Here is a 26,942-nt window from a genome sequence, read left to right on the forward strand (position 1 = left end):
AGAAACAGATCTAATAATTGTAATGACAATACCCCTTTTGGATGCAAGTAAACAATTTGAAATGTTCAAAATTCATAATCTTCCGGTGCCAAATAGTAGGACAAATCAATCAAACTTATTAGCTAAGTACGACATAAACACGGATGCGGTTGCAATGATGTTCGAAGTACATTTACGACTCTAAATAAAATAGAAATGAATTCTTGTATGAAACAGCACGGAAATTTCTGCTCGATTGATAAACCTTTTTACTCTGTAAGTTCAAGTAAATCGTGTATCATGAAAATATTTCAAGATGATGTTACGGAAATAGAAAGGCGGTGTTCAATTTCGGTAGAAAATAATTTGATTGATCCTAATGCGGTTAATTTAAAGGAAGGCAAATGGTTAATCACTTCTTCAGAATTGCTCGAGATAAATATAAAATGCGGTCAAATCACTAAAAGTCAAAAGGTTAAGGCCCCAATAGATATCTTAAATTTGGGACAAGGATGTTCTGGTTTTCATGGTTCATTATTACTTCCTCCTTACTATAATCGAGAAAGTCAATTTAATATGTCGGACTCCTTTCAAAATTTTATTGATGGCATAAACACATACACACTTTGGGATCCCCTTAACATCAAATTTCCGAAAATGGGACACATTAAGATTCCCGATAAATTAAAGGATATTAAAGTTTTCCCTATGGACACACTAATGGCGGAATTGCCAGTAAGCAATGAACTACAACCTATGGAATCATTACCTTGGGTGGGAAGTCTTTGGTTTTATGTATTTTTGATTTTGCCAATAATAATTGTATTCGGAATTTGTATCATGAAACGTAAAACTATCAAAAAGTTAGGATATAAGTGCCGTGGTTGCTGGTCGGGTTGTCGAAAAAGGGGTGGTGACAGGGATGAGGAAAGTTCTGGCAGAGACAATTTGTCTGGTGTTAATCCTGATCAACGAAGTTCCCAAGAGACTATTGAAATGAACCCCATAGTAAAGGACACTACAACCCCAAAGAGACCTCGCCGTTATGGAAAACCACGACGATCAATTGCAGACGCTCACGCTATGGGACCAATCACTGAAGAATTAGCATACCAGTTGACCGGAGAGAATAGGAACTCCGATTATCCGAGGCCTGAACGCTATGGACCGGACCCGGACTTGGCACGCGAATACCTTGCAGAAAGGGCGTTGATGTCTAAGAAATAGAGGAACGCAGTCAATGTTCCGCGAGGAGCAAACTCGCCATCCGCGCAGGAAGTGCCGTTGGTGTGCTTATGAAAATTGTGTATTCAATATGTTCAAATTTGTGAAAAATGTAAAATGTTTTTGAAATAATTATGTAATGTTATATTTGAAATGTGGTGAGCTGAGAACTGCGAATGGAATTCTTCGAATCCGAATTACACAACGTTTTCTTGATTATCGTTCCGATTATTCGAAATGGATGCAATTGTGTGAAACTGATAACTTTAGTGTAACTTTTATGTACGCAGGACTGTGTAACATTTATATATGCTTATGTATTTCATTATAATTCTAGCGGCGCTTATGCTTGAATTAACATTTTATAATGGACTTTATATGTTACCTATGTGGAACTTTTGACATTGGACAATTCTGATTGCATTTAATTGCAATTATATTTGATTTTGATTATTTTGTATTGATTTCTATTGTTGTCAAAAGTATATATGATTATTACTGACTTTTGCATGAATTGCTAAACAATTATATATTGTCATGAGTGAAGTATACATATTTGTTGACAGGCTATTATTGTGTCTCAAGCCGGTATAGGAAATTGGTCACTTCATTCAACCTCTTAACATAGATGTTCTGACCGGTGTTTCACCAGGAAGTTCATCTGACCTAGAAGAGTTTGAAGGATAATTTCTCACACCGGGCACCTGGCGAAAGAAATCTCCCTCGGGGATATTTCTTTTGTTAGGGGGACGTATGTAACCAGATAGCCGTATATATATGAAATATAATTTTATGATTGTATTCTGCTTTACGTTAATTAGTCATTAGCTTGTTGTGCACTCGATACGAAATAAGTGTATAGTGAACAATGTTAAAGGTCATTGACCGAAAGGGACAACTGCGTAGTTAGAACTCGTGGTGTTAGCGGAATGACCAGGAAGAATAAAACTCTCGATGATGATTGGACTTTGGAAAGCGGTCAACGGATGCAAGACTCTTAATTGCAATTAACCTTTAACAATGGACTTCGTTATAAGTCACTTATGAACTGTGACCCGAAAGGATGTTCTAACAATTGATTATTTTATTTTACTGATTTATATACTTATGATTTGATTAATAATTAGGAGATGGATTTTAGACTGATAGCAGATTGATTATATATTGCTTTTATACCACTATACGATTACAGTGCTTAATAAATATCATAAAACTCCAACTGACTTATGATTTCAAAAGTCTAAAGAATAACAACAGAAGGATCACACATGCAACTTTCTCCGATTGATGCATTTGCTGCTCTGTATTTGTTGCAAAGGGTACAAACTAAAGTCCCTAATGTGAGGGATGATGTTTTTATGACTTAGTCGAGTAGCTTCCACTGCTTTATTCGTCCGTTCACAAATTCTACAACCCATCAAACTTTGGTAACAACTGACAAATTTCTTGTTTAGTGTATTGTTTTGTCTTTTCTTTAGATATGTTGGCATCTGATCCCTGTAATAATTCCCTGTCGACGAAGAGAACATAATTTTCTTGCAACCATTCTGTATATGAACACAAGTGCAATGAGTGTTTAGAACATATCTTTTCATATAACGCACGAAACAACTGTTTACATTTGAAAACGATATTTATGTTTATAATTGCAATAGGGTTCCTGTATTGAACTGAATTCAACATTTCCTAATTGATGACCAGAGCTGGAGTGTATGATTTGTCTTACACGTATGCGTTCTAATTCATGCACAGCACACTCAATTTAAAAAAAAAAAACTCACAGAAAAATTCTCTTGGTTGGTCCTTGATGATTTTTTATGAAAAAGTCTTTTGCTTTGCATAAATATGTTGTGATTTCCTATAATTATTTAAAAATTGCTATTAATCTCCTAAATATACCAAATACATGACTTAAGAAATGAATTTAATAATTTTTCTATTGATCGACGTATCAAAGGAAAAGTTGACCGAAAAACTTCATCATTTTTTTTTCTTTCTGTCTTACACACCAACAGCTTCGTCGACATTAATTACCTTAAATGAACTTTGATTGACGTATTTCCTTAAAACGCCAACAAAAGTAAGCGTTCGACGGACCAACATGTACTTTGGGCGAAATGTTTATTACCCCCGATAGCCACATCGTATGCTTTAAATTATAAATATTCAATTGAATATTCTTTTAGCCCTTTTTAAAAAAATACTGTTTTTTTTTTCAAATACTAAATCTTATCAAGGTAGATGATATAACAAGTTAACTGAAGCTAGAATTTCATGATATGCCGATTCAGAGTATCTTACGTAAACATCGTACGTTACTTCTGTCATCTGCACTAGGGCTTACTGTGTTTTTAACCGGGTTTTCCAACGGAAAAATCCAGTTATTAAAATGGTGAAAATGACGGGCGGCTGCCAAAAGGGTATCCTCATTGTACGGATAACTCCTCCTACAGTGCTCAAGATAGGAAGTTGTTCTTTTGCAAAACAATTTTACATATATCAGAGGTGTGCATATTGCTAGGATTTTTATTTCCGATAATTTATTAAAATAAAACGGGCATATATGGTACTCCATTTCACTGGAGATGGGTTGACATGGATTATGGATACACTTCACATAAATGAAAACCCGGTTTGCTGTCACATTGACAGCTTTTCACTTGTTATCATATGGTTCAAGGATATGAATACATCTTTTGAATTATTGGAGTGCTGCGTTTTCTTTGTTTGACTACTTACATGTCTAGTAATGATGGTTTGCTACATGTTGACTATACATGTACCATGATCCGCTCCTTGCTTTCCTGTCGCCATGAAGAATGAAAATTGTTTACACTGGCAACATGTGTCGTACTTCGTTCGGTCGGGTTAACAAGCAATGGTATTCTTGTATATGTAAACCTCAATATACACTTAATGTTTAAGAGGCTGTCCAAGCAAAATTCAGGCAGGGCTTTGCACATGCTTTGTCTTGGATTTCAATAAATTTTTGTATATCACTTCATTTTAACATGATTGTAATACATGTGAAAGAAAAAGTTCATTGTATGCCTAACTAGGCAGAAAAATGTCTATTTTTGAATTTGGAACATGTTTAGTGCAAAAAGGTCACAGAAGTTGTAAAAATATTGTGAAGTTTGATCAGTTGTAAAACTACTTAATTCTATTAAACGTTTTTAAATATTATATTATTTAGTTTAAACACACTTAACTCTTTAACTTAGACTGCTTTTAAAGTATAAATATATTTCAAACAAAAAAATATGCCTTATCAAAGTTGATGCATATTTTGTAAACAAAAATTCTGGTATTTTAATGTTAATTTGAAATTTCAATAAAATCCAATACATTTTCATGAAAGGAAAAAATGAGGCATCTTTATAAACCTGAGAAATGAAATTTTGAGACACAAAAATAAATTCAGTGGAAACAGCATCGGTCTCATAGAAGCAGTTGCTCAAAATTACCCATTTTTAACATTGAAAATGAAGTTTTTCCATACATAATGTGTTATTATTATTGTTAAAAGACAGTGAATGACAGAGTTCATGTCACAAATATTGACTATAATTTAATACATGCTTATATCTTTATAATAGGAAATGCTTTATGACGAAAGAAATAATGATTTCTCGTCAAAAACCAACATTTTTCATAATTTTAAGTGCAAAAAGGTCATTTTGACAAAATTGTTAAAAACTGAGTTTAAGTCTGCTAAAACTATTCACAACTGAAGAAAATTAGCTGAACATTTCACTATTTGGATGGTCTAATATACATTCAAATTATTTTAAGGGTTTTCAGTATTTCATGAAGTACATAAATTTGAGAATAAGGATTTAAAATGTGTTAATCACTGATTAAGGAATAATAATTAATGCAGTGTAAAACTGAATGTATTTTTTAAATTCAATGTATTTGTGTGTTTTCAATAAGTATTAGCTAAAATTTTCTTCTTAAACTGGTAATAAACTTGGTGGAATAATAATATTGAAGCGGTATTATCTTAAATAAAGAAGTTTTTTTTTTATCAAATTGTGCAAAAAGGTCAAATCCAATTTATCATTGGTACTACATTGTACTGAATTTGAGGGGTTTTTGTTGTTGTTTGTTTAAACAAAACAATTATAACAATTCCATAATGTACAAATACACATACCGGTAAATATATCAAATCATTTCTTAGCTAGTAGTAACATTTGAATTCGTTCTTATCTCTATATTAGTGCAATTGGCAACTTGTTCAATTCAAAGTTTCAAAATGAATGCATACAACTGTTTTGGAATGAGAACTAAGAAATGTGACCTCTACTTTCAGTCGGGTAGCTTTTGGAAATTCTAGGCAGGTGTTTAACTTTTGGGTAACAATTAACATAAACAGACTGGCATACAACAATAATTTAGTCAGACTAAGTCCACAATGAATGTAGCAGAAATGTCAGACATCACAACCCCCCCCCCCCACCCCCCATTTTGGATCCCCCATACTAATCCATTTTATAATCCATGTATGAAGAGCAGCTAAAATATACATGGGACAGTATGCTTTAAAACACCCCCCTTTTAAACCCTATACCCAAATCAAATCCATGGTCATATAAGAATCAGTGTGCCTCTTTTAAACTGTATTTTTGTCTTTTTAAAAATGTATTTCTAAATTACTCAGCTGACTAACTTTCAAGCATGTTGTACATATTTGATTAAATAAGAAGGGCATAAGAGTGAAAGAATACATTTCATTTACATGTAGCAATACTATGTTTGGACGATTTACTTGGACAGTGTTATTTTATAATATTGCTAATGCTATAAAGTGATGTCAGTACATGTATTTGCATGTTAACAGTGGATACTGTGGTACTAATTAATATATTTAATTATACATGTATTTAGTTATTTACTCAAGATATTGAAATCTATAAACATACAAATTAACTAGGCTAGTATAAGTTACTTTCATAGTACGACAAACAACCATAATAGATGAAGATATCAAACTTATAATAACATTAAAATTAACTAAGTTATCTAAGAAAGTGTGCAGTAGCAATTTGGAATAAATAAACAGAAAATAAACTCATGCAAGATAACAATTTAACAATTTATTGAGCATTAAAATGCTAAATGATAACATATACATACAGTGCATGATGCATGAAGACAAGTTCATTCAACCTCTCTCTCTCTCTCTCTCTCTCTCTCTCTCTCTCTCTCTCTCTCTCTCTCATGTGGTCAATTCGACAAACTTCAAAGCATCTTATTTTAGTCTTGTTTGCATCCTTTATTCATTGAAGAAAAATGTGCAGATGATTAAATTGGTAAAACCAAATTTCAAGTGACATCTTCTGGAAATTCAACCACTCCTTAGGAAAACATTGGTTAATTTACATGAATGTGGCCATTTATATTATGACTTGCAAATCTAGTTAGTTTCTCTGCCATCTAAATATATCCTTTCAAATTACTGCTTCACATAATCCCTGAACCCCCTTCTTGATCTTCTTTCTTTTTCGGCTCACTTTCACTGTTTCATATGCAGGAATATCATTTTTACCCATGATATTAGATGCTGTAAAAGTCATCCAGATCCATCATGCTAAGCAACTTGATGGGGTGTTTTTCTTTCAGCAATCTTGTAGGTTTTTTTCTATGTTTTATCCAAGTTTAAACATAGAAGGATAGTATTTTCCAGAAGAATATTTCATTTGCACTTCTCTTAAAAAAATAAAAATAGAGAAACACATAATAAAACAAATTCATGTACCTTCAAGTGTTAAGATCTTAAAATTGATAATAAATATTGTGGAACACATACAGAGATTCCATTTAATGTTCTGATTATCATTATTTAGCAAAACTAATATCATACTGTTGTGTGAAATTGTTTATTTACATTTCTTGTCACATGTCAGATATGTACTCTGACCGATTGCCAAGTCAATAGCTGCTGTGTTAAATAATATTGCTGTGCTAACAAAAAAGACACCCCATATGTTCTGCTGTGTATGTTATAAAAACTCGTCATTTCGTAACATTTTTTTCGTTAATTTTTAACAAAGCAATATTTTTCAATTACGAAAATTAAAGAGATGAAGATTGAAGACTAAATTGACCTATCAAAGGAAAAAAAAGAGTACTCCAAATCTCAACACAATCCTATCTAAAAATTTTGTAGGATATTTTCCCAATATTAACCACATGAAACACTCTATGATTATTGTTGTTCTTTCATTTTACAAAGATTTATTCATGGTATGTGAATGCAATTAATACAAATTAAATGTGCAAGTAAACATCTGATATTAAATAACATAAATGTAAGAATTCTCTCTCTCTCTCTCTCTCTCTCTCTCTCTCTCTCTCTCTCTCTCTCTCTCTCTCTCTCTCTCTCTCTCTCTCTCTCTCTCAATGCATATTATTTACCTGACCCCTGTGGAACTACCCATTTGTCAAGAAATAACATTCCTCTGTCGTCATCAGGTGAACACCTCTTGCTTTTTTCTTTGAGGAGTGGATGTGTACATCAATGTACCCATAGCTGCATAAATTGTTGGCTAACTTGTTGAAATTCGTCTGGTAACAGTAATTCATCTCAGTTTCAATAAAAAGTTCGGGCTGCTTACTATTATTGGCGACCTGATTTAACTTCCAATGGTATTTGAGATCAAGACAACATCACCAAAACACCGAAAAACAATCAACTCTGGCAGCATGCTGTGCACAGACGTTAGCGGCGGCCATCTTTGTTTACACTGGTTTTGAAAATATACCCGCACTGAATATTTTTTGAAAATATATTTCAGCGTTAAAAAAAGTTATGTTTATTATAAACAATTAAGCTGATTTTATATGAATTATTTATAGTTGAAAATTTATTGCTTTTATTATTTTCTTAAGTTTTTAAGCCTCCAAATATTCATTTGGCAAGGGAGGTAACTGAAATTATCAAACATTACCAACATATACTTGTCTACACTTTTCCAACGCAAGCTTTTCCCACTCATTTTATTTTATCAATAAAAAGTCAAAATATTTTTCTCATTTATAAAAAAATACAAACCCTCACCAATAACAATGTATTGGATTTTAAAGCTCACAGTTTGGTACATGGTTTCAATGATTTATATAAGAGAATGAAATATATATTTTCCCGTCCATATAACCACTTAAATTATCTTTACAAGCAAATCATCATTATTGTGGGTTAAAAGAGAATACAAAGAACCTATTTCAGAGGGAAAACAAAAAATTAGTGAAAATCGATGTGCAACGTTTTCTTATATATTCGCCTGATGTTTGCTTGGACAGCCTCTTAATACAAATTCAAAATATTTACCACAACGACGGGCGACGTTTGCAGTAAACGGACTAAGTGCGGTTTTATGCAATTTTTGCCCCCCAAAATCAAAGTTCTAGAAAGAGTTTTAAGGTAAGGTTTGCGGCTTGCATTTTTTAGAGGTTGTACCAAAGTTACATACCATTTTGTTCACTATACTAAAGTCTTTTTTCTCATGAAATTCAAATGAATTTTGCCCATCCCGTTTTATGACTACAAAAGGTCAAAGTTCATGATTTCCAATTTTCATTTTGATGAAATGTAAACAATTTCGTGAAAATATGTACATTTTATATGTGACTATTATGGGCGTTATTTATGCTTAAAATGTTCGAAAATAATATCACTATTAATATCATGATTCACTTTTATTAATTTCTGATGAACTATCTAAAAATAGAATAAAATGCAACAAAAGTCTTAATTTTGGACTGCTATTATGTAAACGAAAACATCTTATTTGAAACCTTTCCAAGTCCACCGATTTCACGAAAAACGTATCTTAGAATATGTGTAATCTGATGTTTCTAAACCACTATTCAAAACCATATGATGCGGATTTCGTTTTCGTGGAAATTGATAAAATGCTTGTGTCCTCTTCTTGTCCTCTTATGACGTCATATAAATTTTGACGTCATAACTGAAATAAAGGGTAGTTGGTGTTACGTCACAATGAAAATGTGTGGGTTATCTCCCTGTAACCGCAAACCTTACCTTTAAATAAGGTGAAAGATAGTTAAAATCATATTGGAAATAAAGGTGTAAAAGGTGATCACAACAGTGACGTCATAATGTAGAAATGACGTCATGAAGATTGCATTATTTTGATAAATTGATGTTTTGTGGCAAAATATGGGTGTTTTCCGATGATTTTTCGACTGGGAAACATCGAGCGCAGGCTTGCTCAAGTACCATTTTTTAATTTGATATGTATAACTATCTGAAGAAAAACATATGTTAAAATCGCACTTTAGCAGACCTGCGCTCTATATTTCCGAATGCAAAATATAGAGCAAAAATGAGAATATCTTCATTTGTTTGCAAATTTGCGGGAATTAGGTCATTTAGGTGACGTCATAGATAAACAGCGAGTGAGCAATGATGACTAAAATCAAGATTAAAGTTATAGGCATCCTCTTTACAATGATTTGTGAAGACTTCATTTTTATACGATACTATTTAAAAATTGGTTGAAATCGGGGGCAAATATTTGACCATACCGCACATAGTCCTTTGACAATGGTGTCTTCCCACTTTTCAAACGTTTTGAATAAATATTGGTAAAGTATAGGTAGATCTGTCGAAGTGGCAATGAGGTACACGTGGAAATCAAAGGATTTGATTACAGGTAAACTGTAGTCTGTTTTCACATGAAGTAAGGAGGAGTAAAATAAGTGTTAGCCTAGAGAAGAGTAGTTATGAATTGAACTCTGTCAGTGCTTTTAAAAAGAAATAAGAAGAAAATGTAATTAAATTTAATTAGATGTTACACATCCATCTTAATAAGTTCATGACTTAAATTATTAAACTAAATATGTTAAAACATATTTTGAGTCAGTTATATTAGACAACTTAACTAAGACTAGAAATGTATTAATATATAGGTCAGATGAAAAACATTTTCCTCAATTTTTATATGGTTTTTAGGTAATACATCAGATTGTTCCAATCAGCAAATGTGCTCATATTTTTTTTTTCATATTTAATAAGATCAACTGTATGATGATGAATACCTATTTAGAATAGACAGTGTAGAACAAACCCTCAAAAAAATATTCACAACATTTCACAATAGTCACTTTTCACTCGAAGTGAACGAGAATTGGTATTTACGCTTACTGAAGAACAAATTTATTTCAGCTCAGACATTGCAATCAGTATTTACATAGAATAACTTAATTATAGACATAACATCACCTTTCTTTGAATATAAGTCTCATAGTCATTTATTATCAAAATCGATTTGGTTGGATTTTTCGTATAGCGTCACGATCATTTCTGTCAGCTACGTCATGCAAAAATTATACACGCCGTCGTTGTGAAAACTTTATGATTGGTTAACTCCTTTTCTTAGGCGGAGTTATCAGTACCCGCTTATGCAATGCCAGAGCTGAAGGATTTCTCAGAACAGTTCATTTCCCCAAATATGGAGTCATTATCGACTATCCCCTGTTTAAACTCTGTGCAAAACTGTAACTCTCTCTCTCTCTCTCTGTAAACGGGCGTTGAACCATAGCCTCAATCTACGGCCCAGACTGAGAGTATGGCGTTATAAAAAATATAATATTTAAAAGTTGCATGTGCTAAGCGTTCATTTCATGTAAATACCGTAAATGTATATTGCACATTTATTACCTAGTATCTTGCCAGTCGAAGTGAAGTGATAAATATGAATTCCTCGATTTCTACACCTTTTGTTCGACAATCGACAGTCAAAAAAAGAATTGAACGATAGTGTGAAAGAACGAGACGGAAGTGGAGAGTGCAAGGGGGTTTGTACAAGTGTCCGATTCGTTTCTCTTCTGCTGCCCTATTACTTTCGGTGTAAATACATGTATATATACTAAAATATCCCCAAACCATTTACTGCAGATTTCTTTATTTTACCTGTCTCTGAACCACCGATCACCAGTTCAATACATGTACACTGGTTTGTTTACATACATAAAAATACAACTCTCGGTCCGCTGTCCAAGTACAGTTAAACGTTGTTTAATAGGAGAAAGTTTGGGGCAAGTAAAATACAATAATTAACAGTAGGACTTAAACTAAATGAAGAATTATTTAAATGGATTTTTTGCACAAAATGTGGTATGGTATGATGTAAATCTTTTTCCAAAATTCTTATATGCGCGGTAAATTGCCATAAAGTTTTTTTGTACATGTAAGTATTGTATGCACTGTAGCTTTACATTTACTAACCCAAAATTTCTACAGCTATATATGTTATGTACCGTATGTATGTTTTATCACAAGTGTACACTTTCGAAAAATAGCCCAATTTCGACAGTCACGAGTACCATGTGAATTTTTCATTCTCTGATATGTTGTTGTTCTGTCCGTGCATAATTTAGTCTTAGTTGACCAGCAGCCAATCAGCAGTAAGCTGAATCCACCAATAAAAAAGTTTGTGGTTAAGGTACGAGTATTGTGAAAGTATGACCTAAGACATCTGAATTTTTTCAATTTTAAAAATTAAACATATGTATCTTACGGTAATTTCATGCTGATTACGAAACTGAAATTTGAAAATCGGACGATGCATTACAGAGATATCGGGGTTTAAAAATTGATTTTTCCGGAAATTTTGTTTCCGCGTCCTTGGTTTAAAAATTGCGTAATCTTCAAAGTAAAATTAACTCGTACCAAAAATAATTGTTAAGTCGTACTTGAACACATTCGGATTTTTTTTGTTAAGTCGTGTTTGAAATCGGAAAGGTTTTTGTTAAGTCGTACTAAAAATCCTTCGTATTTTGTTACGTCGTACCAGGAATAATTCAATTTTTTTCATCTTTTTTATTTTAGTTACTCTTGTTATTGGTTTAAGAGGTCTGCTTCTTACAGGAACTTCCAGCTTTACTTCCAACACTAACAAAAGACCAACTCGTTGCTTTGCAACGAGCTTTGCTCTAGTGATTATTATACTTTTTCTTTTTTTCTGACTCCGTTTCGGCTTTATAACTCAAAAAGTTTTTAACCGATTTTTTTTATACTTTCAGAGATAATGTGCAATTATAATGCCTCGAAGATGTTAAAGTTTCTATAACAACGTCACCTTTGTGTTGACGTTACGTCATTTTTAAAAATTACAAAAAGTCATTTTCTTCGGAGCTTTTTACAAAAAACGCTTCAAGATAGAAAGTTGAAATTTTTCGAGCTTATATATTGATCATTTTGCCTCTGTAATAAGGCTTGAAATGAAAATCCGTCACTTCCGGTCGAAACAGGAAGTAAATCAAATTTTTTGAAAATTTGAATTTTTTGATCAAATAAAAAACGTATATGTATTTTATTGAGCTTAATAAGCTGAATCTAACACTGAAAACCGTTTTTAAATCGGATGATGCATTGCTCTAGTTCCTTTTTTTTTCTTACGTATTTTGTGTACGCGATTTCTCAAAAACTACATGGCCGATTTACATGAAACTTTAAGATCCGATAGATAGTGCTCTGTACCTTATTGCAAATTTTTTTGGATAGTAACGTCACTTCCGGTTTTGAGATATGAACAATTTAACGATTTTTAGAGGGTCGGCTTGCACACGAAGGTTATCATAATCTATAAAAGATATTGAGTTAAAAATTCAAGGAATGATGGACAAAGGAATGTAGATATGTAATAGGGCATTTATAATTTTTCATCGCAAAAAGCGCCGGAGCTCGGTAGGGCTCCAAAAATGAGATAAAAAAGCGTTGTGATTTTGCATTGTTTTCTTAGTTTTTCTTTTATATTTTGTTAAGACATGTAGAACAAAAAGGATTTATGTTTAAAAGATCTTTCATTTGACATCAAGAATAAAGGACTGGTCCTTCAAATTAGGGACCTAGAGTTCTTTAAAGTTATCGCTTTATAACTCAAAATCGGTGAAGATTTCTATATGGCTGTCGCTGGAAAAGTTGTTCATCATGATCTTATTAATATCATTACAATAATATTTTGTTCGGGTATTGCGTAATATGAGTGTAAAAAGCTAGACTTGTTACCATGTATCTGTTTTCATTTTGAACGTAAACGAGGTCTGTGCGTATAACTGACATACATAAAACTACCATAGACAGTGTACCAGCTTACATACAAGAAAGAGATACTGTTATAGAAGCATTGTAAATCTTTTCTGGTGAAACACATTGTGGCTGAAGGAAACTACTTTCTTCTATGTAATGCATGTAAGTCCCCATACTACATCTAGCTGGTTTCCAAGCTGAGTTTGTGTACTACCTTCGCCTGCAGCCGAGGAAATCGATCGCGGCTGGACTAGCTAGCGGTCTGCTGTTATCCATTACACAAGATTTGCGTCTTGATGTAATGCATACATGGGTTTATTTATTGAGCTGCAAACACAAAGATCTTAACAGTATATTAATTAATTTAAAAGTGTAAATAAAATGAAAGATGAAACCTACGAAGTTATATATGCTGTTCTAGCTTCGTAATTAAAAAAACGGTAGATAGTATATGCATGACTATTATTAAAAAGGGTATTGTTTGTGATCTTTTCGATGTCATAAAATTGTTTTATTGTACGAAAATAAAAATCAGTTATTAGAATGCAAGCATTTTAAACCAAACCGTCGGGCATAGAGTTGCATAGCACATCCCTAGCACAAGGCCGAGGAGGACAAGCGATCCGCAGTAGTCTAGATCTAAGACACAGTCTCCTCTTGTTTATACGTTATCACACATGTGAATGTTCATTGGTTTTATTTTAAATTATATTGGCTAAATTTTTTTTATCAATTTCAAGTTCTCTCTCAATTTCAAGCTCATAGAGTGCTTGGTTCTCTTCTCCTTCATCATTTGAGTCATCTTCTGTGCTTTGGAGTCTCAGTTTTTAAATTTTCACTGTAGACAAAACTTCCTGAAACTTTTGCTCACGTGTCTTCAGCTCACCCGACTCAAAATTGGCTTGGGTTGAGACATCATCTGTCTCAACATCATGACCAGGTTCTGTAATGTTTTCTTATACATACTGGTAATCGTGGAAGCTTCCTCCTGTCCTTAGATTCATACGACTGGTCCAAATCTAGAGGCAGTGTTTTCTTTCACTTTGCTCTTCTGAACGTCACAGTCCATTAAAGTCATAATATCCCCTCAATCAAAGTCCATTAAACAGCTGTCTGCAGCGCTCGCATTCGAATCTTCGCAAAACTAAGATTTTGAAATCCTTCAAATACGTGATGTTCTATCTCTATACTTTCGCATATCTGCGATAAGGTAATATTGTCTACCTAATCCGTTAGGATATCAAGAGAGTATCTAAACTGATACAAAGTCTTATGCAATCTTAGGAAATTGCGTAATAAACATCTAACTCAAATACACTAATTGACCCGGGATTGCACCTGTTTTTTCGATTGAGGAACAAGTGAAATTTACATGACACTTCTGATCAGTTATTGGTGTCATATGCTCATTTTAATTGAATCGAGTCACATTAGTATTATTTAGAGAACTAAACAATTTCTTTATGTATTTGTATCAAATAAAGAAAACCTGTCTCGTTCTCTAAATAATACTAAAAACACATTCTGTTACATGACTGAAACATTTTGTGTAGAACTATAAACACACATTTCGTTACATCAATTGATAAGTTTGTGTAGAGCTATAAACACACGGTCCGTTACATGTATATCACAGAATAGGTTTGTGTAGACCTACCGTATATCCGGGGTTTTTTTTTCGCTTGTCACAAAATTTGCGAAAAAGGGCAACATGTGTAGCATTTTTAATTTGCGCTAATCATTTTTGCGTTTAAAAAGTTTCTTATAGAAAATAATACAGAAAACAATTTCTGGGGAATCAATAATTAGCGATTTAAAAGAATTCGCGATAAAAACAAAAATTACATCGCCGCGAAAATTACCGGATATACGGTATGAAGACAAAATCTTTTACAACACTGAATACGTTTTTGTAGAGCTATCAACACAAAATCCGTTACACACCTAATAAGTTTGTGTAGAGCTATAAAGATAAAATCCGTTTCATCAGTAAAGAATTTTGTGTAGAGCTGTTAACACATGATCAGTTACATCACTGATTAAGTTTGTGTAGTGCTTAAAACACAATCCATAACATCACTGAATAAGCTATAAACAAACGGTGCGTTAAATCACAAATGTGAGGATTTGAGAGCAGACTAAATCTGTCGATATCCAAGATGTCTGCATTCTACGGCTGGTGTTGAAATGGACAAATCATCCCCATCAGGGCGGGGTCTGTGCTCATCTACAAGTTTTTAGTAATATGTTAATAAATAAATATCTTACAATTCACATTTTGATGGAGCTACATCTACAACTGAGTTTTAACTAAATATATTGAAACATGCTTTAATATCTATTGAATTAGTTGAATCTCCTGTTACTGTAGTAAATTTACTTGATAAGTTAATTAAATTAAAAATTACTCCAAAACATGTATTTCTTTTTTTTCATTTTAGATGACCAAATTAATCCTAGTAACTAGTTGATACAGCTAACCCTGTAAAAACGAGCTGTTTATATTGACAAACAAACACTCAGACAACTATGTCTTGCATATATCTTATTGACTGATTATTAACACAGACTTTGTATCATAGTTATCTATATTTTTATAAACATTAATGGTAATGACTCAGATTTACCTGTCAGGGCGTCCTGTCTGGTGATATACCTGTAGACGCACACCTTGTTGTTGTCTCCTGATCCGACCCAGAGACGGTGAGTGTTGACATCATAACTCAGGCTGTGTGGATAACCAAACTCCTCTGATTCTCTCAGTAGAAAAGACAAGAACTGACCGTCCTTATTTAGCATCTGTACTGTAAGTGTTATAAGATCACACACCAGGATGTGTGACAGCGCGTCAGTACAGATTCCACGTGGCCTCAGTCCTGATCCTGATTGATGTCCTGTGTAGGAGAAACGATGTCTTCCTCCACGCTCTGTCACCACTACAGCATTGGAGTCAGAGACAACTACATCCCCATTGTTGTTCTCTGTTATATAGTTAGGTAATCTATACAGTCCCCGTCCTGTGTTGTCATTTTGTATGGTTTGTGTCAGTTGTCCTCTCTGGATGTACCGGACTACCCTGCCTGTCACTGTATATTTATACAACATCCCGACCAGAAGATCCCCAGTGTACGGGGAAAAGTACACACACTGTGGTTTCCATGAAAAATCTTTTCTCTCTAAATATGTGGTGGTTGTTTTCATATCCTTTGACAGTTTGTTAATTTCATAATACTTACCTATATAAATCAGTTCACTTTCACTGTTCAATGTGTGTGATCTATTCAAAGAAGTTAAGAAATTCTCTACACAATGTAGATGGACACCTGTTGTGTCTGTCAAGATGAGATTTTCCCCATCATCAGTGACCCAGACCCGGTCTGATGTCGCATAGGAAATGTGATAGCAAAGATGAACACCTGCCACTGCAAAAGAGTTAAGTAACTCGGGGGGCGACATCAGTTTCAGCTGATACGGGTGTCCTTCTTGTGGTTTTTCTGTTTCTGTGGCTGGGATTCCACTCAGTGACCCCATCACACGACGTCGATCTACAAACATCAAACATAGAGTATTGATCCTATATTCTTGAAAGGATTCAATTAAGTAAATTCATTACTCCAATAACAGTATTATCAAACTCATTAAACTAAGAAAAATATTTTTTTTCTTGAATATAAATATATTTCTCTGATATTGACAGTTGTTTTTGTTTTAAAAAGATACTTTCAGCATAAACAGCAAAAGTAATAACTATATATGGTAACATTTACACGTATGTAAATATTTATTTTCAATTACAGATACGTGAATTTTTTTTAATATGTGAATCACAATAACAACTATACCTGTTCTTGTTTTTAACAAAAAGGAAGAGTGTTTCGAAATTTTATCATTTTTTAATATCAAAATTAAAGGAAACAACTGTGTTTAATAAAATCTTTTAACAGCGTCTTGGTAAAATCAGATGGCCGTATAAGAACTTATAAGAACTAGAGGTACTGTGAGCAAGCTCACAATCGATACCCCCCGCTAAGATAAAAATCATAATGCGTGTATTTTTCCAATTATAGAAAATATTGGATGAATCTATTTCACCGTCCATTTTCCTTAAATAACAACTGCTCTTTTTTTTTTAAACTGTTGGTTATAAGCAATATTTGTGTGAAGTAAGAACATTTAATGCTTCTCCATAAGAAATATAATGACCGGACACGAATTTTTCACCTTTTCTGGCAGTGACCTTGACCTTGCCAACCTGACCTTGGGTCAAGGTCATGACACACCTTTAGGTCCTAAGCAATATTTGTGTGAAGTTACAACGTCCAATAATTCTCCATAAGAAAGATATTGACCGGACACGAATTTTATACTATTTTTCCCAACGACCTTGACCTTGCCCAAATGACCTTGGATTAAGGTCATGACACACCCATGGGTCATAAGCAATCTTTGTGTGAATTAGGAACTTCCAATGGTTCTCCATAAGAAATATATGGACCGGACACAAATTTTGCACTTTTTCTGCCAGTGACCTTGACCTTGCCCGATTGACCTTGGGTCAAGGTCATGACACATCCTTAGGTCATAATCAATCTTTGTTTGAAGTAAGAACTTCAAATAATTCACCATAAGAAAGATATGGACCAGACACGAATTTTGCACTTTTTCTGCCGGTGACCTTGACCTTTCCCAATTGACCTTGGGTCAAGGTCATGACACACCCTTAGGTCATAAGCAATCTTTGTGTGAAGTAAGAACTTCCAATAACTCTCCATAAGAAAGATATGGACCGGACACGAATTTTGCACTTTTTCTGCCAGTGACCTTGACCTTGCCCGAATGACCTTGGGTCAAGGTCATGACACACCCTTAGGTCATAAGCAATCTTTGTGTGAAGTAAGAACTTCCAATGCCTCTCCATAAGAAAGATATGGACCGGACACGATTGCACAGACAGACGGACGGACAGACAGACGGACGGACAGACGGACAAGGTGATTCCTATATACCCCCCCAAACTTCGTTTGCGGGGGGTATAATTACATTATGTGAAGAAAGTTAACTGCAGAACTTTGTGTGTAGATGTACCCTTTATTTAGTCCCTTACCTACCTACCTACCGACCGTCCGCCGTCCGTCCGTTTGTCTGTCCCACTTCAGTTTTCCACTCTCTTTTTTTCGTTATGCGTTTAAAGAATAAAATAAAACTCGCTTCACAGCTTCAAAATGTTAAACAGCAGATCAAGTTTACACTTTCGTAGCGTCTGGTTGACACATTTATAAGAAAATTATAAGTTTACATTCCTCGGGTTCGTTATCGAGTTCGCCTGTTCGGTGTGTATTGAATAAACGAGGCCAGTATGTGGTCAGAAATATGCGTTACTTGTATCATTACTTTTATCATTTTTAACAAAGTTCTGTAAAAAATATTGTGTTGTATATTTAATCGGCATATATTTTTGGTACTATTACGTACAATCGGGTGCGTAATCGGGTTGGGCTGTTCAACTTTTTGGTTTGATTCGTGGTATAGAAGACGGTAAGAAATGATATTGTGCATAATAGTGCGTTGTTTTCACAAATTTCCACCAGCGAATACTTAATGGACTTCGCGAAACTACAGGAGATAAAATAAAGAGAATCATTTTACCCTCTTTCTTTTTAATTTCGATAACAACGGCATAGTTTGAATTTTCTCTGTTCTTTTAATCATGATTAAAGCCTAGCATCTCGATTAAAATAGTTCTGAAACAGTTGTATGTTTCGAAGCTTTCATACAATAATATAAACTAGTAGGGGACGTGTATAGAAACGTATTTAAAAATAATTGTTGAACTTTAAAATAGCTGAGATATTGAACCATTTAAAACACGTGAAAAGGTTCAAAAATGGCCCATGGACCATATCCATTAAACTTTAACCTTCATTTTTTGAAAATAAGATAAAAAAAGACAGATGGGGAGTTGTTGCAGCTATGACATCTCCAAATCCCTTATCTTTTAGAGTTTTAATCTCAAAACCCAACGTAGTCTGTACATTTGGTTCCTTTTTTTAAATATAAAAACATTTATTTACAAATATATGAGAAAATGTGAACGCGTAAATTAAAATTATCAAGAAAACTCCAAAAGATCGATTTTTCATCTACTAATAAAACCGGCAGTACTGAAAAGTTTTGAGTGAAACTCAAAAAATATAATTATTATATAAATTTTAATTTTTTCCATGGTTTTTTTTGGTGGCATATCCTTGCCCCTTTTGTGCAAGTTATTTTTCTCTCAGATGTGTCGGCATGCAAGATAAATATGTTGACATGCAAGATAATTATATCAACATGCAACATAGCTATGTTGACTTGCAATCAAATAAGAATTATACAAAATCTCAAATATTGCCCCCCTTTGACATCCAAAATGCTAGATGCTACCTTTTTATGTCGATATGCAACTTATTTATGTAAACATGCAATATAAATATGCTGACACGCAACTTACATGTATTTATGTCAACAGGCAACCTATTTATGTCGACATACGAATTAATTAATGTTAACATGCGAAATAAATATGCTAACATGCAACTTATTTCTGTCAACTTATTTATGTCGACATGCAACTTATTTATGTCAACATGCAACTTACACATGTTAACATGCGAGATAAATATGTAGACATGCGACTTAGTTATGTTTACATGCGAGATAAAGATGTTGACATGCAACTTACAAGTTGTATGTCAACATAACTAAGTTGCATGTCGACATAAATATGTTGTTTGTCAACATATTTATCTTGCATGTTAACAACTTTAAAATGCATGTCGGCATAAATAAGTTGCATGTCGACATCAATAGGAAGCGTGCCTAGCATCTTGGATGTCACATGTTGACGATATTTGATATTTTTTATAACTCTTATTTGATTGAAGTTTTCGTGCATGTCAACATAGTTATTGCATGTTGACATAACTATCTTGCATGTCAACATCTTTATCTTGCATGTCGACATAATTAATATAAAAATAACTTGCACACAAGGGGCAGAGATATGCCACCATACAAATGCGTGATTTTTATTTAACGAAAAGAAACAAAAAGAAGTTGCAGCTTTCGATTTTGCATATCAGAGCATGAATTATATAATTCAAAAATGTTTTTGTTTATAATCAAAAACTTAAATAGATTAAATGATCCTACTATTTTTTTTGAACAAACCGGAAGTTTACATATCAGAAGCATTAAAAAGTTCAAGTAATTCCTACGAGAATTAGATATTACATCAATGAATTTATGTCCGTTTAGAAAAAAATCTTTGTCGAAATTTTGTTGTTAATAGTAATAATAATAAAACAGAACAAAAATGTCAAAAACCGCCCTAAGATATAAGTTATTCGGAAAATAAATTTACTATGACTTGAGAAATATAATGAAAATCACAAAAGGCATACTTTCACATGTATTTTATTGTCAAACATTATGATACTAACACAAATATTATTTACATCTCTACAAATGTCTCAGACTTACCTGTCAGAGCATTCTCTCTGGTGAAATACCTGTAGACACATATCTTGTGGTATGATCCGACCAAGAGACGATGAGTGTTGACATCATAACTCAAACTCCGTGGTTTTCCCATCTCTCGCGATTCTGCCAGCAAATATGACAGGAACTGACCATCTTTATTTAACATATGTACTGTGTTGGTTGCATAATCACTCAACAGGATGTGTGACAGTGCGTCAGTACAAATTCCACATGGATCTAGTCGTGATCTTGATGACTGTCCTCTGTAGGAGAAACGATGTCGTCCTACACGTTCTGTCACCACGACAGCACTTAAAAAGTCAGACACCACGACATCCCCATTGTTGTTTTCTGTTATATAGTAAGGTCTTTCGTACAATGCCCCTCCTGTGCTGTCAAATAGTATGGTATGTGTCAGTTGTCCACTCTGGTTGTATCTTGTTACCTTGCCTATCTCTGTATACGTATGATACATCCCGACCAGAAGATCCCCAGTGGACGGGGAGCAGTACACACACTGTGGTATCCATATAGAGTATGTTCTCATTAAAAATGTGGATAATGTTTTTATATCCTTTGACAGTTTTTTGATGTTATATTTCTTGTCTATATAAAACAGTTCACCCTCACTATTTACTGTGTGTGACCCTCCAAATAAATCTCTACATAAATCCCTCACACGATGAAGAGGGGCGCCTGTTGTGTTTGTAAAGATGAGATCCTCATAATTACTGACCCAGACTCGGTCTGATGTCACACGCGAAATTTGATAACACCAAAAACCTCTCAGTGTAAGAGATTGTTGTAACTCGGGAACAGGCATCACTTGAAGCAGATGCTCGTTTCCTACGCGTCGGTTTCCTCGCTCGGTGATTTGGATTGCATTTAGGAACACCATCACATCCTCTTTGTTAAGTGACTTAGTCATGGAGAGTTGGATGGTGTGGAGTGTATGGTGTATCTGGCGGAGGGATATCTTTACGGATGAGAGGAATTGTAGCGGTCTGATAACTCTCCTCTGTTCATATATGATAACATATCTTTGCAGACTTACAATATGCCTTCTCATATTTATTGTCTGTTTTAAACATCTGTGTTTGAAATCAAAGTCACAGAACACATTACACATAAAATCGTTTTGTATATAGTCAATGAGATTCCTCAGTGTCCGGGCCTTTCTTAACAACTCTGATTGATACAAGGAGAATTTTGCGCGACAGGTTTTGAAATCAGCTTTGATTCCCGACAAGAGAACCGGTCTGTGAAAAAGAGCGTCACTTCTAATGGTGTGAATGGTTCCTCTGTGTTGTTGTCGTTTCGTTTTATAAGCTACTTGTAAATCTAGAATTTTGTGCTGTCCTTGTCTGAAGAGAAAACTTCTTGACCTGTGTAATTGGTCTTCGGAACAAGAGTCACACAAAGGAATTTGACAATATTCACAGTACTTTATATAAACATGCCTAGGATGTCTCACGCAGAATTCTTTTGTTTGGACATAGTTGATTTTCTCACGACATGACGCAACATTATGGTCTATTGTTTGGAGATCGTTTACATGGTTCTCTGTACACTTTGAACACAGATCACATGGACACGATACACAATAGTACTTTGTGTCCCCCGGACACTTAGAGCACTGCTGTACTCTATAAGGGGTGCTTGCTGTGTCCATGATAATGTGGGTCTAGGTCACAAAATCACAGCCTGTAAAATAAAAATAAAGTATTTTAAAAGTAAAACAACCCCATTTTTTCTATATAGTAATATCAAATTGTATAGAGTAGTTTTATTTAAATTCTATCGGTACTTAAAAATAATAACAATCTTTTAAGAGAGACGGTATACATATTAAGAAGAGAATATATAAGAAAATTGGAGTTGGTAAGATTTTCAATACTACACATGTACTAAAAATCTCTCTTTCTCTCTCTCTCTCTCTCATAATCTCTCAAACATGTACGCTTTCTTCCTCCTCTTGAAGTCAGCCTTAAGCTATATGTGGTGCTTAAATGTGGCTTAAACGGGGCTTTAAAAAAGTGTAAAGATGGCTGAAAAGTGCTTAAAGGCAGCTTAAAGACTATCTTTAAGCTACCTTTAGGACAACTTATAGGTCCGTAATGTCAAAACATCTTTAAGTCATCTTTAAGCCACATTTAAGCCAATAAAAATCTTTTGATTCAATAATGTGCTTAATTTACCAACAAAATGTATAAACTCACAAGAAGAGGATTGAACCCGGAACCCTTCGTTTACTGGCATCACCTCACTATCACCTCACTCCCTCTGCGCCACGGCAACATATATTTTAGTAAGTTTTTTTTTATTCTATAAATTATTGGCTATCAAATCAATGCATTGAGTGTGCATTTTTTTTACTTGAAAAGATTTTGACTTCAATATAGTTTGTAACAATCAATATATCTTATTTATAAATTAAATGCTTGCATGTATTTAATACGGTACTTGGTCTTCAGTGAAAAAAAATGTATTAAACCTGAATGGAAACTGTAAGACGTACTAGTACTTAGTTAATAAATTTAAACCGGATGAATGTACGTTCATAACTAAATGAAATGCAAGGAAGAAGTTGAAACTATTTTTTTATATACATTGAAACTCTAAGAAAATTAGTTCTTCGCAATTTCCCGGTTTTCGTGATCACGGCGCCGTTCCAGCATGTACAGTTTTAATAATATTGATTATTATACATTTACAATAGATCTTGAATAACAAAGTAAATGATATATGTTTAAATATTTAATTGTATACATGATTTTTTTAACTATCAATTCTATAACAAACAATATTACCAAATACCATTGACGCATTTACAGTTTATATTACTGCATGTGGCGATTGCAAATGATGTATACATATCCATTTACATAAAATTGTATCAGGTACCCGGCCGGGTATGTGAAAAAATTAACCTATTTATGATCACCAATACACTAAATAATTTGCCTCTAGATTTTACACTTATATACATGTATCTTTAATTTGTGGACATTTTTAAAACCAAAAGTTAAAAAATAATACATTCAGAATGAATTACAAATGTAAATAAACTTTCATTCACTGGACTTATCGTATACACGTACATACTAAGATTTCAACGCCTTTAGAAACCCTGACGTGCACCTGGGCACACGACACACTTGTTTGGAGTATCTGTGTTAGTTCCAGGGTTTTTCTTAAGTTGGACAAACAATAGACTCTAATTAGATATACACAAACGAACAAAAGCAGTAATATCCCGCCCGATATAACAAAGGCAGCTGAGAGTCTTTTCATCTGTAACATTTATCTAGCAGATCTAAAATTAGACCTAAATATAATTAAAATTGAAAAAAATACATATTTTAAACCGGTTAATAAACAAGATATCTGTGAGCCAATGCTCACTAGTGATACCCCCGCTCTGATGTGAATATGCAAAAAAAACAAAGTCGACATTTAACAGAAAGCTGGCTTCCGATTGGTACAGAAATATATCCCATAATATGGCATGCCTAAACAAATAGTGTATTAAAATTTCAAGCATCTGCGATAAATAGCTGCTGAGAAATCTTTGAGGAAAATTTGTTTGTAACTTTTGGCTAAAAATAAACAAAGTCGTCATTAAACAGGAAGTTGACATCCGATTGGTACAAAAATATATCACACGATATGGCATGCCTATACAAATATTGTGTAAAAATTGCAAGCATCTGCGATAAATAGCTGCTGAGAAATCTTTGACGAAAATTTGTTTGAAAATTTTGGTTAAAAAAAAAAGAAAAGTCGTCATTTAAGGAGGCCGATTTGGGTTTTTTTTGCGGAAAAACTACAATAGCATAACTCTTTATTTTTTAACCATATGTAATTTAAACCAACTCTAGTTTATTTGCGAAGGTTCATGAAAATCGACCGTCTGGTTCTTTTTAGGGACCATCTCAAAATAGAGGTACATTTACTATAGGAATATATAGGAAACTGTCATTTTCCGCACATCAAAGCAGTTTAAAAAAATACTACAATAGCTTTTTTTCTCAAATTCTTATATATGATTAGCAATATCATTTCCTACCTTATATGTAAAAAACACAAAATTCTACCGTCTGGTTTTTAGTGGGGGCCATCACAAAATATTAAAATGTACCAAATTTTGCTATATATTTGGATCACCACGAATGATGATTGGTGAAATGGATTCATTCCAAAAATGAGGACAACGTCCTCGAGGATAGCATCATTCTGTATATAAAATTTCAACAGCGTACAATTTTTACTTTTTCTTTTATGTTATTTCTTATAACGTACTCCTACAAAGCTTCATTTTATCATAACGTCATAAAAGCGCAATGGCTATGCTCCCCTACCGCACAACGTAAAAATCGTGTTAAAAATAAAAATTTCCTTTAAAAATCTAAATATTTTTATCTTAATTTTGTTTATTGTGTTCAATTTTATAAATGATATCGAAAAAAATTCATAAGAAGTATAAATCAACTGTGTTATATTAGAATGCGCAAAAACATGCGCAATGCAAACTAAAGTCGGCCTCCTTAAGGTATCCCACTCCTCAATGTTGTTGTATCAAGATTTTCTTGAGAAGTATATCATTGAAATCTGTAGACAAAACAAACTTAAAAAATACAAAGATAATGGCGGATCAGTATCCATCCCTCTGAGTTATGGCCCATTTAATTTGACCTTTTTGCACCTAAAATGCAATTTCATCCTGATTAGGAGTTGTTGTCAGTATTTTTGATTAAGCAAACTTATTTTTTCAAATATTGTTTTTAATTATGCACAATGGTCACACTGAATAGAGGGATTACGAAAAAAAATTGTACAAAGCTGCATAAATTTTTGTGTGACCTTTTTGCACTTGAAATAGACAATTTTTTTAATAGTTACAATTTGATTTGAAATATCAAGAATTTTATAAGATTAATCTAGTTTGCCTAAATATGTATTCAGTATCAATTTGACATAATATAACATGGGGGTCAGTGATGTCAAATTTTAGATAAAGGGCTTCAAAGGTAAAATTCTCGCAATATTTGGATTAAAAAAATTCAGACATGTTCTATATATTTGCATGATTTTATGCTAAACGGCTATCACATTCTCAATATTTGATTTTGTACATGTCACACAGAACCTATAAAATAAGTTACAAACCTATCAAATGTTAAAAATGTGAATATTGAATAAAGGATAATAAAAAGAAAAGTATATTGAAAATTCATAAAATTGCTTGTTTCTGTCATTTTCGTCTAAAAAGCCTTCCGCACGAAAAAATAGTTCCCCATAAAACTTGTTTGTTTCTTGAATTCAAATGGATTTTCTTTATGAATGTTGTGTAATTATGAAATAATAATCTATCTGTGGTGATTAAATAAAAAAAAATCATATTCATTTTAAATATATTTATCATCTGCGCAATGAAATCAAAACATGAGGAGTGAGATACCTTAACAGTAAGTTGACGTCCGATTGATACAAAAATATATCCCACGAAATGGCATGCCTTAACAAACACTGTGTAAAAATTTCAAGCATCTGCGATAAATAGTTGCTCAGATAAATGCGACAGAAAGGAGAGGGGGTATAATTAAATCATGCATCCATGGGCAACATTGCTCACCTGAGGAACAATAGCTATGATAAAATCAGCTTAATAGAGTCATAATACAAACTACCTGGACAATGTACAATAGTACATGTAGATCCTGTATAAATAAAATCTATTTTCCCCCTGGATATTCGTATGTTTATAACCATTAGTCCCTTTTCTAACAGGATGATTTTATAGTCATATCACATGTTGAGTATTGCAGTTTTCAAAAAGATCCTTAACGATTGTTTATATATGTATATGGGATATAAAGCTACATCAAACTCTGAACCTTCTAATGAGGCCAAAGAATTTTCCTGGGGCCAAAGTCTTAACAATCATAAAGAATCATCTGGCTGATTAGTTTCTGAGAGGAATTTTTTTTTTAAAATTTACTTTATATATTACTTTGTAAAATATTAACACCCCTCCCCCCAATGTGGCCCCACCCTACTCTGAGGGATCATAAGTTTCACACTTTTGAATCTATACAACCTGAGGATGCTTCTACACAAGTTTCAGCTTTCCTGGCTGATAAGCTTCTGAGAAGAA

The 26,942-nt window shown here is 33.4% G+C and overlaps 1 protein-coding gene and 2 long non-coding RNA genes across 3 annotated transcripts in view; all 3 read right to left on the reverse strand.

Moving 5' to 3' along the window:
• Positions 1 to 26,942, reverse strand: part of LOC136272191 (uncharacterized) — a 128,653-nt gene that overhangs the window by 11,627 nt on the left and 90,084 nt on the right. The window lies entirely within an intron of this gene.
• Positions 6,291 to 7,967, reverse strand: LOC117692493 (uncharacterized). The gene is made up of 2 exons (XR_010710177.1): positions 7,627 to 7,967; positions 6,291 to 6,918 (listed from the first exon to the last, which is right to left on the reverse strand). It is a non-coding gene; the product is annotated as an uncharacterized lncRNA (long non-coding RNA).
• On the reverse strand, positions 13,818 to 16,432 carry LOC136272527 (tripartite motif-containing protein 3-like). Its single transcript, XM_066074222.1, has 2 exons — positions 15,892 to 16,432; positions 13,818 to 15,491 (listed from the first exon to the last, which is right to left on the reverse strand). The coding sequence occupies exons 1-2, from the start codon at positions 16,367 to 16,369 to the stop codon at positions 15,403 to 15,405; spliced, it is 567 nt and encodes a 188-aa protein (XP_065930294.1). The 5' UTR covers positions 16,370 to 16,432; the 3' UTR covers positions 13,818 to 15,402.

The sequence above is a fragment of the Magallana gigas genome, chromosome 10 (genome assembly GCF_963853765.1).
Source record: "Magallana gigas chromosome 10, xbMagGiga1.1, whole genome shotgun sequence".
In the NCBI taxonomy this organism is placed as follows: domain Eukaryota; kingdom Metazoa; phylum Mollusca; class Bivalvia; order Ostreida; family Ostreidae; genus Magallana; species Magallana gigas.